Genomic DNA, 12,047 nt, shown 5'->3' with positions numbered 1-12,047 from the left:
TAGAGATGCAAGATCAGAGCCCAGGTAAATTGCCCAAAGTCAGAAATCTGGAAGGTGGAAGAGGCAGGTTTGAACAGAGCTCTTTGGTGTTCAGAGAGCCAGGGCACACGAATAGGAGGAGGGGCGGCTGAACCTTCAGCCAATGTTGGAACTGTCCATTGAGAAGAGAATTGACATCACAGCTCTTGTCTACACAGTGACTGTTTGGGTGAAAAGGCGCACTTGCGGTTGAGTTCATAAGGGAATGGCTTGTTAAGGGCTTCTTTCCTGTGGCTTTCTCACTTGTGAGGTGGTAGAACTCCTCTCTCAGGCCATTCTGAAGCTGGTACAGAGGCCTGCTGTCGAGATTAAGTCAGATCGTTAGATACGCAAAGGGGCCTAGGCTCCCGGGGTAAGGAGTAGTTGAGAATGAATTCTTCCATTTGAGTCTTAACTTAATGAACTGACTACCCCTGAGTACTACTCAGACTCATGGTAAGTGACTGTCGCAAGCATCCTTTCATTAGCTCATTTCAAGGGGCAAATGTTAGTGGAAATGTGCTCTCTACGTAGAAATAGGACTCTGTAAGATTTCCTATCCCCAGAAGTCATTTGCAGGTGTTATGTGATGTGGCAGTCCGATGGCCCTCTACGACATCTTTCTCATCCTTGGTTTATAGATGAGGCCTTTGCACCCTGCCCTGTGATTCCAGGTTTTCTGGTTTGCAGTGGAAAGCAGGCATTAGTGATTTCCTTCTGAGCAGTGGCATTGCTTTCCTACCTGTGCAAGAGGAAAAATAAGAAGTCTTCTTTGAAAGTCTTTGACGAAGTAGACTCCTGGCAATTGTAAATGACTCTCTTCTACAGAGACAGACCCTATCAAATCTAACACAACCGCTATCCAGTACAAATCAGAATTACCACCTTCACAATTGCCTGCAGTACTAGAACAAGCTATGCACCCACGTGGGTATGGTTTTATTTTTAATAGGCCACCTACCTTGCCAGAGTTTTTTCAATTGATCTACGCAGAAAGAACCTTTCTCCTTTACATGACAGCTTGTTGGATGTCTAGGAAAAGTTTTCAGAGTTCCCAGGCTTTGAATTTTTGGACAGGAGCTTGGAAGAGCTATTTAAAAGGATACAGCCTACTAAGTTTATTCTCTCACTGACTATAAATATTCCCAAAGTCATTCTCTTGCCGATGGGCTTAGATCCCCCTGTGAAGTTATTATACAGAAGAATCTTGCCACAAATTAGAAAGCTTCACAGTAATGGAGAATAGTTAGCTAATGGTCACAGATTAATTCCAGTAACCAGCCAAAAGACAGGAAAGTTTATTTTTAGAAATCATATCTGATATTTGGTTCCCCTTTCAAAACACATAGGTCAGCCCTGCTTATAAGAAAAGCCAACACCACGAGTTAATACACATAATAGACAAAGTTGGAGAGAATTACTCACTTTAGAGAATTGTTCTTTGGTTGAAAAAAATGCTTTTCCACAGATTTTTGTTCAACAGCAAGATTTAATCTAGTAAGATTAAAAAAATAATATGATGGCCACAGTCTCTGTAGCATATCTTATGTAAAATGAAATCCATCTTCTGCTAATTGGATTCTTAACCAGTCTGTATTCTTCTACAAGGCTTGGGCCAGACTGACACTGCCTTGGGCCAATTATACAGCCCTGGAGACGTATGGCCTGCCCCTCTGCTTCGTCACAAGTCTCAGCAAGTTACTTCCATTTCAGAATGTATCTGCTGACCAGGTTTGGAGCTGAGTGAGGCCTTAGGATCATGTAATTTTTTATCACAACAAAAATCACCCCTCTTAGGCTCTGCAAGGGATATGGTGTTTTTGTTTTGTCTCCTGCTTTATTGTAGCTTATTTCAGTGTATTTTATAAAACAGATTGTAAAATTTGACATTGCATGAGACTGCTCTACAGAAATGTATGACAATCCAGAACAAGCCAATGCAAAGGACTCCATGAAACCCAGGGCTAAAATGTGGTCATATCTGCATCCTAATTCTGTTTTAAACAGGGCATCGGTTGACAAACTCATTGACTTTTGGGGTTTTTTTCATTTTTTGTTTGTGAAGAGTTGAGAAAAGGCAATACTCCGCTACCCTATTTTGTGGGCTCAACATAAGGTAAATGAAAATGTCTGTTAGATATCTTGGAATACAAAACTGCTACCAAGAAGTTTCACTATAACCATATGAGGAGAAATAGTCCCATGTGCATATTCTTAATTATAATGTGTTTCTTTACAAGTGGTTGCCAGTTAGCATGGGTACTTTGAAGTCATTCTGTGGCACGGTATTTGACGAAGCCCATTCTTCAGCACTTCATTTGTTTAGTGCTGTGGCTCGAAGCACTGCAGCCTTTTCAGCCGACTGCAGACCAAAATGACAAATGGAAGGAAGCGAAACAGTTTTCGGGGAACCAGGCCTGGAGGAGAACACTGAGTGTCATTCATGTGCAGTCCTAATTTTTGGCAGAATTTATCTCCTTCCATGTTAATAAAACACAGATAGGCAGATGCTTTCTTTAGAAATTGATTCCAGGGTGAAAAGAACTTCGAAAAGAAGAGAGAATTTATTTATTTTGCCTTGGTTTTCTGGGCATGTATTATCAGAGTAATCCCACGTTTCATGTGTATGGAGCTTTACAATTTTCAGAGCTTCTTTCACATACATCATCTCATTGGCTCCTCGTCCATCCTGTAAGGTCAGGTGTTCCCCCGCCCTGCGCCATTTTACAAAAATCAAGTTAATAGAATTTAGTTGCAGTGTCTGCTATTTGCGGACCCAAAGACCAAGAATATCAGTCTAATGCTTATATCTTGGTTACCAGGAAATCTCTTTATTCTTGCAGCTTCAGCATCAGTTTTGTCTTTATTGGTCCCCCTTCTCTTCCTCCCTCTCCACCTCCCTCCCTCCATCCTTCCCTTCCACCCCTCCCTCTCTCCTCCCTCTCTCCCTCCCTCTCCAGTTTTTTAAATTGAATTTACCTGTAGACTGCTTTCCTCCTTTTATCACCTACTCTTTCTGCCCCGGCAGGCAAGTTCTGACTTGTCAGTCTCTCCTCTAAAACAGCCCTCTATTCATACCTCGCCACGTTTAACCCTTTTTTGAATCTGTATAAGCTAGCTCCCAAGTCCTCTTCCTGTGATATTTCATTCTTTCTGTTATTTATTTCACCAGAGTTATATTGATCATTGACTCTAAGCCAGGCTCCATGCTAGGAGCTGCCCTCAAGTATCCCACAGTCCAGAGGATATCTGAGTGAACAAACCAAACTCTGTTTATCCTGAATTAATAATTTTGTTTAGCTACAGTGCACTGGCTAAGTATTGATTCCCTCTTCCCCATCCTCTCCTTTCTCGCGCCTTGATCTTAGTAATAATGAAGTTCATTCACATCAAATATACCCTGGGAGAGAACATCAGAATCCTGAATGTAATAATTAATCCTGGATTTTGAAATCACCGATAGAGGGGAAGCTTATATAGAGAATATAGGTAGTTACAGTGTCACCCCCCATATTTTAAAGACTCTATTTTGTTTTCTTTTTTAACAGAGTTGAAAATCTAATTTTAATTTGCATATTATTTTCTTTAGGCTGGGGAATAAATGACGCACACAAGTCAGACCTGCTTCAATAACCTGCTAACTTTAAACCTAGAAAATAAATTGTCATCAGAACGTGGCTGAGAATTAGAAGAGTGACCCTTGCTATTGGCAGTAATTGTTAAATTAATTGGATCTTCAGGCTACTGAAAATGTGGCCAGAAGAGAGGAGGAAAAGAGAAGGAAGTGAGAGGATTAAAGGGAGAGATAGATCAGTTATAATATGTTTATAGCACCTGCTGAAAAGAGGAAATCATGTTTCACTAGGTTCATTTTTTAAAGTTTCTTTAAATGCTCGCTCATCGATGTCTAAACTGTTTTTCTATGTTCTGTGATGCCAGTGGAAATATTACATGTGAATAGAACAAAATGTATTGAGAAACGTTCACCTCTACCAGGATTTGTGCGCTTGACATAGCGTATACATATGTGAAAGCTTATATTCAATGTTCAGGCTTTGTTCAACAGTCTAGGACCTTAGTGTTGCCATTTTATGTATGGACAACCTGAGGAGACTCTGCTGCTCTCTTGAGATGCAAGGAAATCAGCGCAACCCATTTAAAAAAGATTTCTTTTGAGAGAAATGTGTTCAAAGGAAACGTTTACAATAGTCATGGCAGGACCTCCCTGGCTGTCCAGTGGTTGAGACCCCACGCTTCCATTGCAGGGGTCACAGGTTCAATCCTTGGTTGGGGAACTAAGATCCTGCATGCCGCATGGCATGGCCAGAATAGGCATGGCACTCCTCAAAGCCTACTGAGGTACAGACTCAAGTGAAACACTGCCACCCTATCTGTTGGTAGCATAGCTGAAAATACAAAAGCAGGGGGCAAAAGTATGAAAAACCTGATATTAAGGCCTATGTTTGCCGAATGACTTCTTTTAATCAGGAAGGCACTTAGTCGTGGTGTGTGTATTGTGGTATCGTAGATGTGCTTAGGGCACGGGAATGACGTACATGATATACAGGTGTTTTCGAGCTCTCACCTTTTTGGATATGGCTATTGAGGATACAGTTGCACATCACCTGCTGAGTGATGAGCCCCTTACTTGGCTCCCTTCAAGGAAGCCACCATCACAGCCCATGCTTCTTCTGAACTGGCTCCAGCTCCAGGAGGCCAGAGAGTTACGCATCTCCTCCATACTTTGCCCTTGGTGCCAGGGACAACTCAAGGCACTGTTGCTCCTTCTGACCCTAAAGAGGATAGCAATTTACCCAGGTCCAGAGCCTTTGTTCTGGACCAAAATGCTTTGTAGCACACCATTGTATCTGGGGGTTCTTTGCATGTATCCAATGTTACTGATTGCGTTAATGCCTCTCAAAGTCTGTGTGGAGGTATGTCCTGATAAGGGCAGCTGACCATCACCATTTGTAGCTGTAAGTATTCTCCTATATGCTCTACTGACCTGATGTTGAGGGTTTCAAATGTTTTCTTCTTGTCAGTGATATTTCAACCTCCAAAGAACTATTTTGCCCTTAATAGTGAGTAAATTGGTAAAAAAAAAAAAAAAAAATAGAGAGGTATTAGGTTTTGCTCCTGGATCTGCTCATTCTGCAAATGTAGATTCTTCATTCGTCACCCAAAATACGATCACTGTAACTAACTAGTATGGATTCCTTGGATAAGAAGTTCAATATTCACTGAACCTTGAACTTTAAGGGGAATAGAGATGATTACAGAGAAGAGATTTTAGAGAGATTGAATATCTATATTTTTTTCAGGGTTATTCCTCTGAACATTACTAACATTATTCCTCTGAAATTAGTATAGATATGCAAGAGAGGTAAACAACTTTTAAGAGAAATCGATGCATAAAAGGTTAGAAGATATAAAGCGCCTTTTCTTTTGTATTCATGCCAAATAATTTCTTAGTGGCTGTGCAAGGAATGCTTGACATCTTTTTAATTCATTTATTATGATAACAGGTATTTATCTAATGCATATTAAATACAGAGCACAATGACTGCTGCCTCTGTTTAGTGCCTACTGTGTATCAAGGCCACTACGGTACCTTTTTCGAGAGCGCTGATAATCAGCTTCAGGTCAGTCAAAGGAGATTGATTCCTTGCCAGATGTCTACCTGGTATTCTCTGAACAGGGCTTCTCTGGTTAGGGTCCAATCCAATCTCTGTTATTTCTGTGAACCACTGCTGAGACAGAGAGGCAGCTGCACCCCTCTTCCCTTTGGTGGCCCTTCCTGTATTGGGTGGGACGTTCACGTCTTTCCACATTTGATAAAAATCAAGCCTCTTCTGCCTGTTCCTTCCAGCACTGGATAAAATGACAGCGTCACACACAGAAAACAGAGCACTCCTTTGGTTGCTTCAACATTCTTTTTTTGGCCTCATTTTCCTCCCTCTCTACTGAGTTCTTGAGTCCAAATTTAGTGGTGATGACTAAGAAATTGCCAGGATGTGACAGAGCATTCAGTTCATTGAGTCCTTCCTTGCCATTTTCCAATAGTTGTAACAATTGCCGAGTGTTTTTCCTCCTCATGTTGTAGGTGCCGGTGTCTGTGTAGTATCTGTTATTCTGAACAGTTACGAAGTCACACATGCAGGATCTGTCCCTGCAATGACAACCTCCTTCTATATACAGCTGATTTCGTTCTATGGTATTCAGGAAATTCCCTGCAGACTTTTTACTGGTTGATACTTCTGAATCCTGGAATTTCCGAATTCAGTCTGAATCTCTGCAATGCAGATCCTGTAAGCAATAACCAAGTGGTCTGCTATGTGCTAGACAGTACGACCAGTCCTTTATGACTGGAAGGTGAATTCAGAAATAAGACAAATTCCTTGTCTTCTGGAGCAAGGAATGCACACGCCTGGGTCACGGGGCCATGCTGGAGATGTAGATAGAGTTTCCGGGAGCACAAATATGAGTGTCATCGGTTCTGACTGGGAGAGATCATATATGATTCCAGGGGCAGTCATATTTGAGCTAGACCTTGAGGAACGAGAGGAAAGCCAGTAGGTAGAGAGGTACAGAAATGACATGAATGGCGTCTGTAAAGGCACAAAGGCACACATGGTTCTATGGTGGAGACAAGGCAAGGTAGCGACTGAGTTGTGAAGATTTATTTATTTATTTATTTATTTATTTATTCATTTATTTATGGCCACACCGCGCGGCATGTGGGATCTTAGTTCCCCGACCAGGTATCGAACCCACGCCCCCCTGCATTGGAAGCGTGGAGTCTTAACCGCTGGACCGCCAGGGATGTCCCTGAATTGTGGAGAATTTTAAATGTCACATTAGATTGTCATTTTACGCTAGGCAAGGCGAAACCAACATTCTATACAACTGTCCTCATCCCTAGAGGACACATGGAGACTATTTTAGTCAGAGTTCTTTGTAGACATACCTTGGCTTTCCCTACGTTGAGAATTCTACAAAGAGGAGCGTTCACAGCCCATAAATAGAACACTTTCGTTCCTACCACGTGATAGTTGCCTTCGAAGTACATTGCTTCTTGAGTAGGTTGAATTTGTGTGAATCTTCTGAGGATCTATCAAGTATGCCCCTAGGCTGAAATTATGCCAAAAGATGACTCTGATCTGTGCACCCTGGAAGCCAGATGGGGGAACCAGTGAGATTACTGAGTGAAACAGATTTTGTGGATTTCCAGAAAAAAGTGTTCAATTATTTAACTTTCAGAAAAAGGCTGCCTCATTTGAGGAATCTGTCCCTCTTTGCTGAAGTGATTCTCTGATAGTAAATCACTGTCTGTCGCTCAGATAGTGTGCTTTGCTTGGAATGCTATCTAACATGAAGGAAGGTAGGACCATGGAGACATCATTCAGAAAAGACAGGTGTCCAGAAAGCTTGCAGTATTTTTATTGCAAGGTGGGTTTTTTTTCAGGGTTTTATCAAAACTTATTCCTGGGCTTCCCTGGTGGCGCAGTGGTTGAGAGTCCGCCTGCCGATGCAGGGGACACGGGTTCGTGCCCCGGTCCGGGAGGATCCCACACGCGGCTGAGCGGCTGGGCCCGTGAGCCATGGCCGCTGAGCCTGCGCATCCGGAGCCTGTGCTCCGCAACGGGAGAGGCCACAGCAGTGAGGGGCCCGCATACCGCAAAAAAAAAAAAAAAAAAAAAAAAAATTATTCCTGGTAATATCTCAGCAAAATAGTACAAATTGAATGGCTTCCTTAGTGCCACTTTCACATGTAGCTCACTTCGCATTTTCCTCATCATCTTTTACTCCAAGTGGACCCACTGCTGCTCTATAGATTACTTAGAGATTAAAATCTGCTGTTCATTTCACTTTGCTTATAAATGGATATTTTAAATAGCTGTTTATTGCATACCTACACATATTACAAAACTTGAAAGAAGGTTTTATGGGTTTTTTTGTTTGTTTTCAAAAACAGCCTATTGGGTCAGGAACCCTTCTTTTGTACGGGCAAGTCCAAAGAAACCATGGCCACGTACGTGGCAGGAAACCACGTTGCCGGTTTCAAAGTCTCCTGGCCTGCTCTCTCATGTCTGCTTGTAGAATTACTGTAAATTCCTTGTTTCTATATTGATTTGTGTGAAATGTTACTGTAAGGCAAGGATGGGGTGATGAGGGAATTTTTTTTTTCTTTTTAAGTCAAGGTCCAATGATCTGAAAAAAAAATCAATTTGGTTTATCTAAAAGTAAAAGGTAGTCTTTCTTTGTAGCATCTCTTTAGAAATCTAGGCAGCCAGCATTGTAACAGTATAACACAGATTTCAGCCTGGGGCAATTGAAAATTATAGTACATAGTAACTGGATAATCTATGAAAATTAAGTACAGGGATCGGATGTTTATTTTCTCATTTAATCCGGAAGGGAACAAAGCTCCATGTGACAGTTTTATGCTTGTCTTTTCAATCTTTGGCTCCTGTATTTTTCCAATACATTACACTTAGGTGGCTGGTTCTGATTTTTCCATTACCTTATTACAAAGAGAGCTAATCATTGATCAGTAGCACTTGCACTTAGGGGCTTTTCTAAAGCATCACATGAAATGTTATATATAGTTTTCGTTTCCAGTGATAATAGTTTCTGCTATTAAAATAGAACACCAGTCATAACAAGCTCTAACAAAGTATGTCCTGAACTCCTGAAGGATAATGCCATATGGTTCTCCATGAAATTCATAGCTATAAATATTGAGCTTTTGTTTATTTACTTCTCTTGTAGGAACATTTCACACCTGAGTGCAAATTCAAAGAATCGGTGTTTGAAAATTATTATGTGACATATTCATCAATGATATACCGTCAGCAGCAGTCAGGCCGAGGGTGGTATCTGGGTCTGAACAAAGAAGGAGAGATCATGAAAGGAAACCATGTGAAGAAGAACAAGCCTGCAGCTCACTTTCTGCCCAAACCACTGAAAGGTAAACTTGATATTATACCAGCTATGGATCAAATGAGTATCGGTATTGAAATCAATCCTTTTTCACGCTTTCGAAAGTGGAATGTAATTCTTCCATACTAAGGCATTTATACAAAAATTCAGTAACATTTTACACTTAAAAAAACACTAAAGCATTGACAATAGCATCTAATCTCCTGATTTTAACTTTTCCATAGTATATCTGCACGTGGTAACACCTTTCTTATGTGGAAATAGCTTAATTGCTAACTCAGGACAGCCAAGAACCCCAGATTATGCCCAAATGATCCCTGGACAGGAACGCAGGTGCTAAAATGTGTGCATACTTAACACTTATCAGAAAGCTCCTTGGGCCTATCTCTCTAAGGGCCCAACAGTATTGTCCCAACAATTTTCATTCATTCATAGTTTTGTTTTTTGGTCATTAATAGCAGCTTAGTAGCAAATGAGAAAGGGTGAGGGATAGGAATGGGCTGCAGGAAGTAGGGATGTTAGAAGGAGTGAGATGTGGTGGAGAAGCGGTAGAAAATCCAGGCAGAGAAGAGCGGTTTACAGGAGGGGCAGACATCCAGTCAAATCAACACAGCGCCCTTTGACAGCACATTTTCTGCAGCCAGATTACTTGGGTCCGAAGCCCAGCTTCCGCCTTTAGTAACCAGGTAGTCTTGGGCAGATTACTGAGCTCAAGTTCCTTCTGTAAAATATGGATAAAAACACCTGCCTCGTGGGATTTGCATGTGGATTAAATGAGATAACACACGTGAAGCACTTACAACAGTATCTGGCACGTTCTAAGTGCTCCATAAGCGTAAGCCAGGGCTGTTATTTACAGCACAACAATAATATTTACCATTTATTGCGTTAAGAACTGTGCTAGAGTCTTGGAGAGTTTCATTTTAAAGTCTGAGAGAAATCAGTGTTTGAAAATGTTTAAACTTCTAAGAGCTTTATTAAATGCATTTTTCATTAATCCTCTCATATATCTAAAACCATCAGTGATAGAAATTAGGCATTAGAATTCTCTACACGCTTCTGTACCAAGACTGGATTTTGCTTCATCTGGCCCAGTCCGCTCTCTCCTGAGTCCTTGAAAGCGGCATTTTTCAGGTTTGGCCTCCAGCCTGGAAGCCTAGTGGGCAGAAGGGAAGTTGAGGGCCAGTGCGGTGGCCTTTGATGCCGTGTCTCTGTGCTTTGCAGTGGCCATGTACAAGGAGCCGTCTCTGCACGACCTCACGGAGTTCTCCCGATCTGGAAGCGGGACCCCAACCAAGAGCAGAAGTGTCTCCGGCGTACTGAATGGAGGCAAATCCATGAGCCACAATGAATCAACGTAGCCAGTGAGGGCAAAACAAGGGCTCTGTAACAGAACCTTACCTCCAGGTGCTGTTAATTCTAGCAGTCCTTCACCCAAAAGTTCAGATTTGTCCATGATGTTTACCAAACAAACAAGGCAGAGTTCACTGCTCTAATCTGCCATCAAACCTTCTTCTCATCCGTACAAACGCCCCGTAATTTAGAACGAGCTTGTGCGAAAAAAGAGTGCCAAGCATGATCAGTGAATTAAATCTGGGAGAAGGACTGCCCAATTTTCTCATGATCTCACCTATGCTTTGGGGAAGACAAACCAAAAACATTTCACAGCACTAATGCTGATTAAAAAAATTGCTCTCCAACCAAGAAAATTGAAAAGACCACCATTGTTCTTCAAAAGCAAACAACAAAACAAAACAGAACAAAATTAACTGCTTCAGTGTTTTGTAGGGGCAAACAAAATTCTGTGAACCGTGTTGTTTTCTTGGCTTAATGTTTTCTATCTATGCTCGATTCGTATGTATTCTTTACTTTGGCATAGCGCAACTTTATGATTTCTGGAATTCAATGGTTCTATTGACTCTGTGTCACTTAATCCAACTCAACCAAATTCAGGGTTGAAGCTGAATTGGCATCTCAGGCTCAAGGTAACAGTGTTCTTGTGATTTTACCAAATTTTTTTTTCCTTTACATTCGTAGTATTCTGATCGCGTTCTTGTGCTGTACTTTGTGCGTAGAAATTGTGTTGTGTTGTCAACCCCAGTCAGTAAAGATTACTTAAAAAAAAAAAGATTATCCTCAAGTATAGATTTCTCTTAATTCCATTTGTGTTATCATGTTAAACTACTATTGTGGCTTCTTGTGTAAAGACAGGAACTGTGGAACTGTGATGTTGTCTTCCGTGTTGTTAAAATAAGAAATGTCTTATCTGTGTATGTATAAGTCCTCCTGTCATTGTATTTGGCGCGTGAATATTGTGTACAAGGAAATGTTAAAAGACTGGTTACCCCTAAACAACATATACTTATACCTGCTTCTGGAAAAGTGTTTAAGACTTAGCTAGGTTTCCATTTAGATCTTCATATCTGTTGCATGGAAGAAAGTTGGAATCTTGGCATAGAGTTGCATGATATGTAAGATTTTGTGCATTAATAATTGTTAAAATCTGTGTTCCAAAAGTGGACATAGCATGTACAGGCAGTTTTCTGTCCTGTGCACAAAAAAGTTTAAAAAAAGTTGTTTAATATTTGTTGTTGTATACCCAGATACGCACCGAATAAACTCTTTCTATTCATTCAAAGAAAAATCCTCCAACGTGTATTTGTTGAGCGTCCATTATGTGCCGTGAACTGTGGTAGAAACTGGAGTTGCACACTGAATTATGTACATCACGTCACTGCCCTCAGATAATCTACAGTCTAGAGATTTATATTAACACGAACACTCTTGAAAGTGTAGTTATTGTACTAGTTGTTGTACTTGAACTTCAGATTGGAACAGAAGAATTCTCATTCCCATTCAGTGATGCATCGTACAGAAGACACCTATGTTCTAGTACCCTCCCTGCCATTCACTCTGTCATTTCCCCTCTCTGTTTCTCATTTCTCTCAGTAGAGGGAAGGAACGGGACTAAATACCTCAAGTCCTTTCCACCTCCGAAAACTGAAGGAAAACATAAACATTTTCTTTTTTTATTAAAATTTCAGAACATATATTAAAATTGAAAGATTTTTATAGTGAACGTCGGT

At 41.0% G+C, this 12,047-nt stretch overlaps 1 protein-coding gene across 5 annotated transcripts in view; it reads left to right on the top strand.

Annotated features, from left to right (window-relative positions):
* FGF13 (fibroblast growth factor 13) overlaps positions 1-11,605 on the top strand; it is a 503,351-nt gene extending 491,746 nt beyond the window's left edge. For all 5 annotated transcript variants that reach the window (XM_029240341.1, XM_029240340.1, XM_029240344.1 and 2 more), the window contains 2 exons: positions 8,791-8,989; positions 10,186-11,605. In XM_029240341.1, coding sequence (XP_029096174.1) covers positions 8,791-8,989; positions 10,186-10,322 — 336 coding nt within the window. In that variant the 3' untranslated portion in view covers positions 10,323-11,605. The remainder of the gene's footprint in view (positions 1-8,790; positions 8,990-10,185) is intronic.
* The last annotated feature ends 442 nt before the right edge of the window (positions 11,606-12,047 follow it).

The sequence above is a fragment of the Monodon monoceros genome, unplaced genomic scaffold, assembly GCF_005190385.1.
Source record: "Monodon monoceros isolate NGI ecotype Baffin Bay Population unplaced genomic scaffold, NGI_Narwhal_1 Super_Scaffold_22, whole genome shotgun sequence".
NCBI classification, from domain to species: domain Eukaryota; kingdom Metazoa; phylum Chordata; class Mammalia; order Artiodactyla; family Monodontidae; genus Monodon; species Monodon monoceros.
The sequence above is the reverse complement of the archived record's forward strand: the minus strand, read 5'-3'. Positions and strand labels throughout refer to the sequence as shown.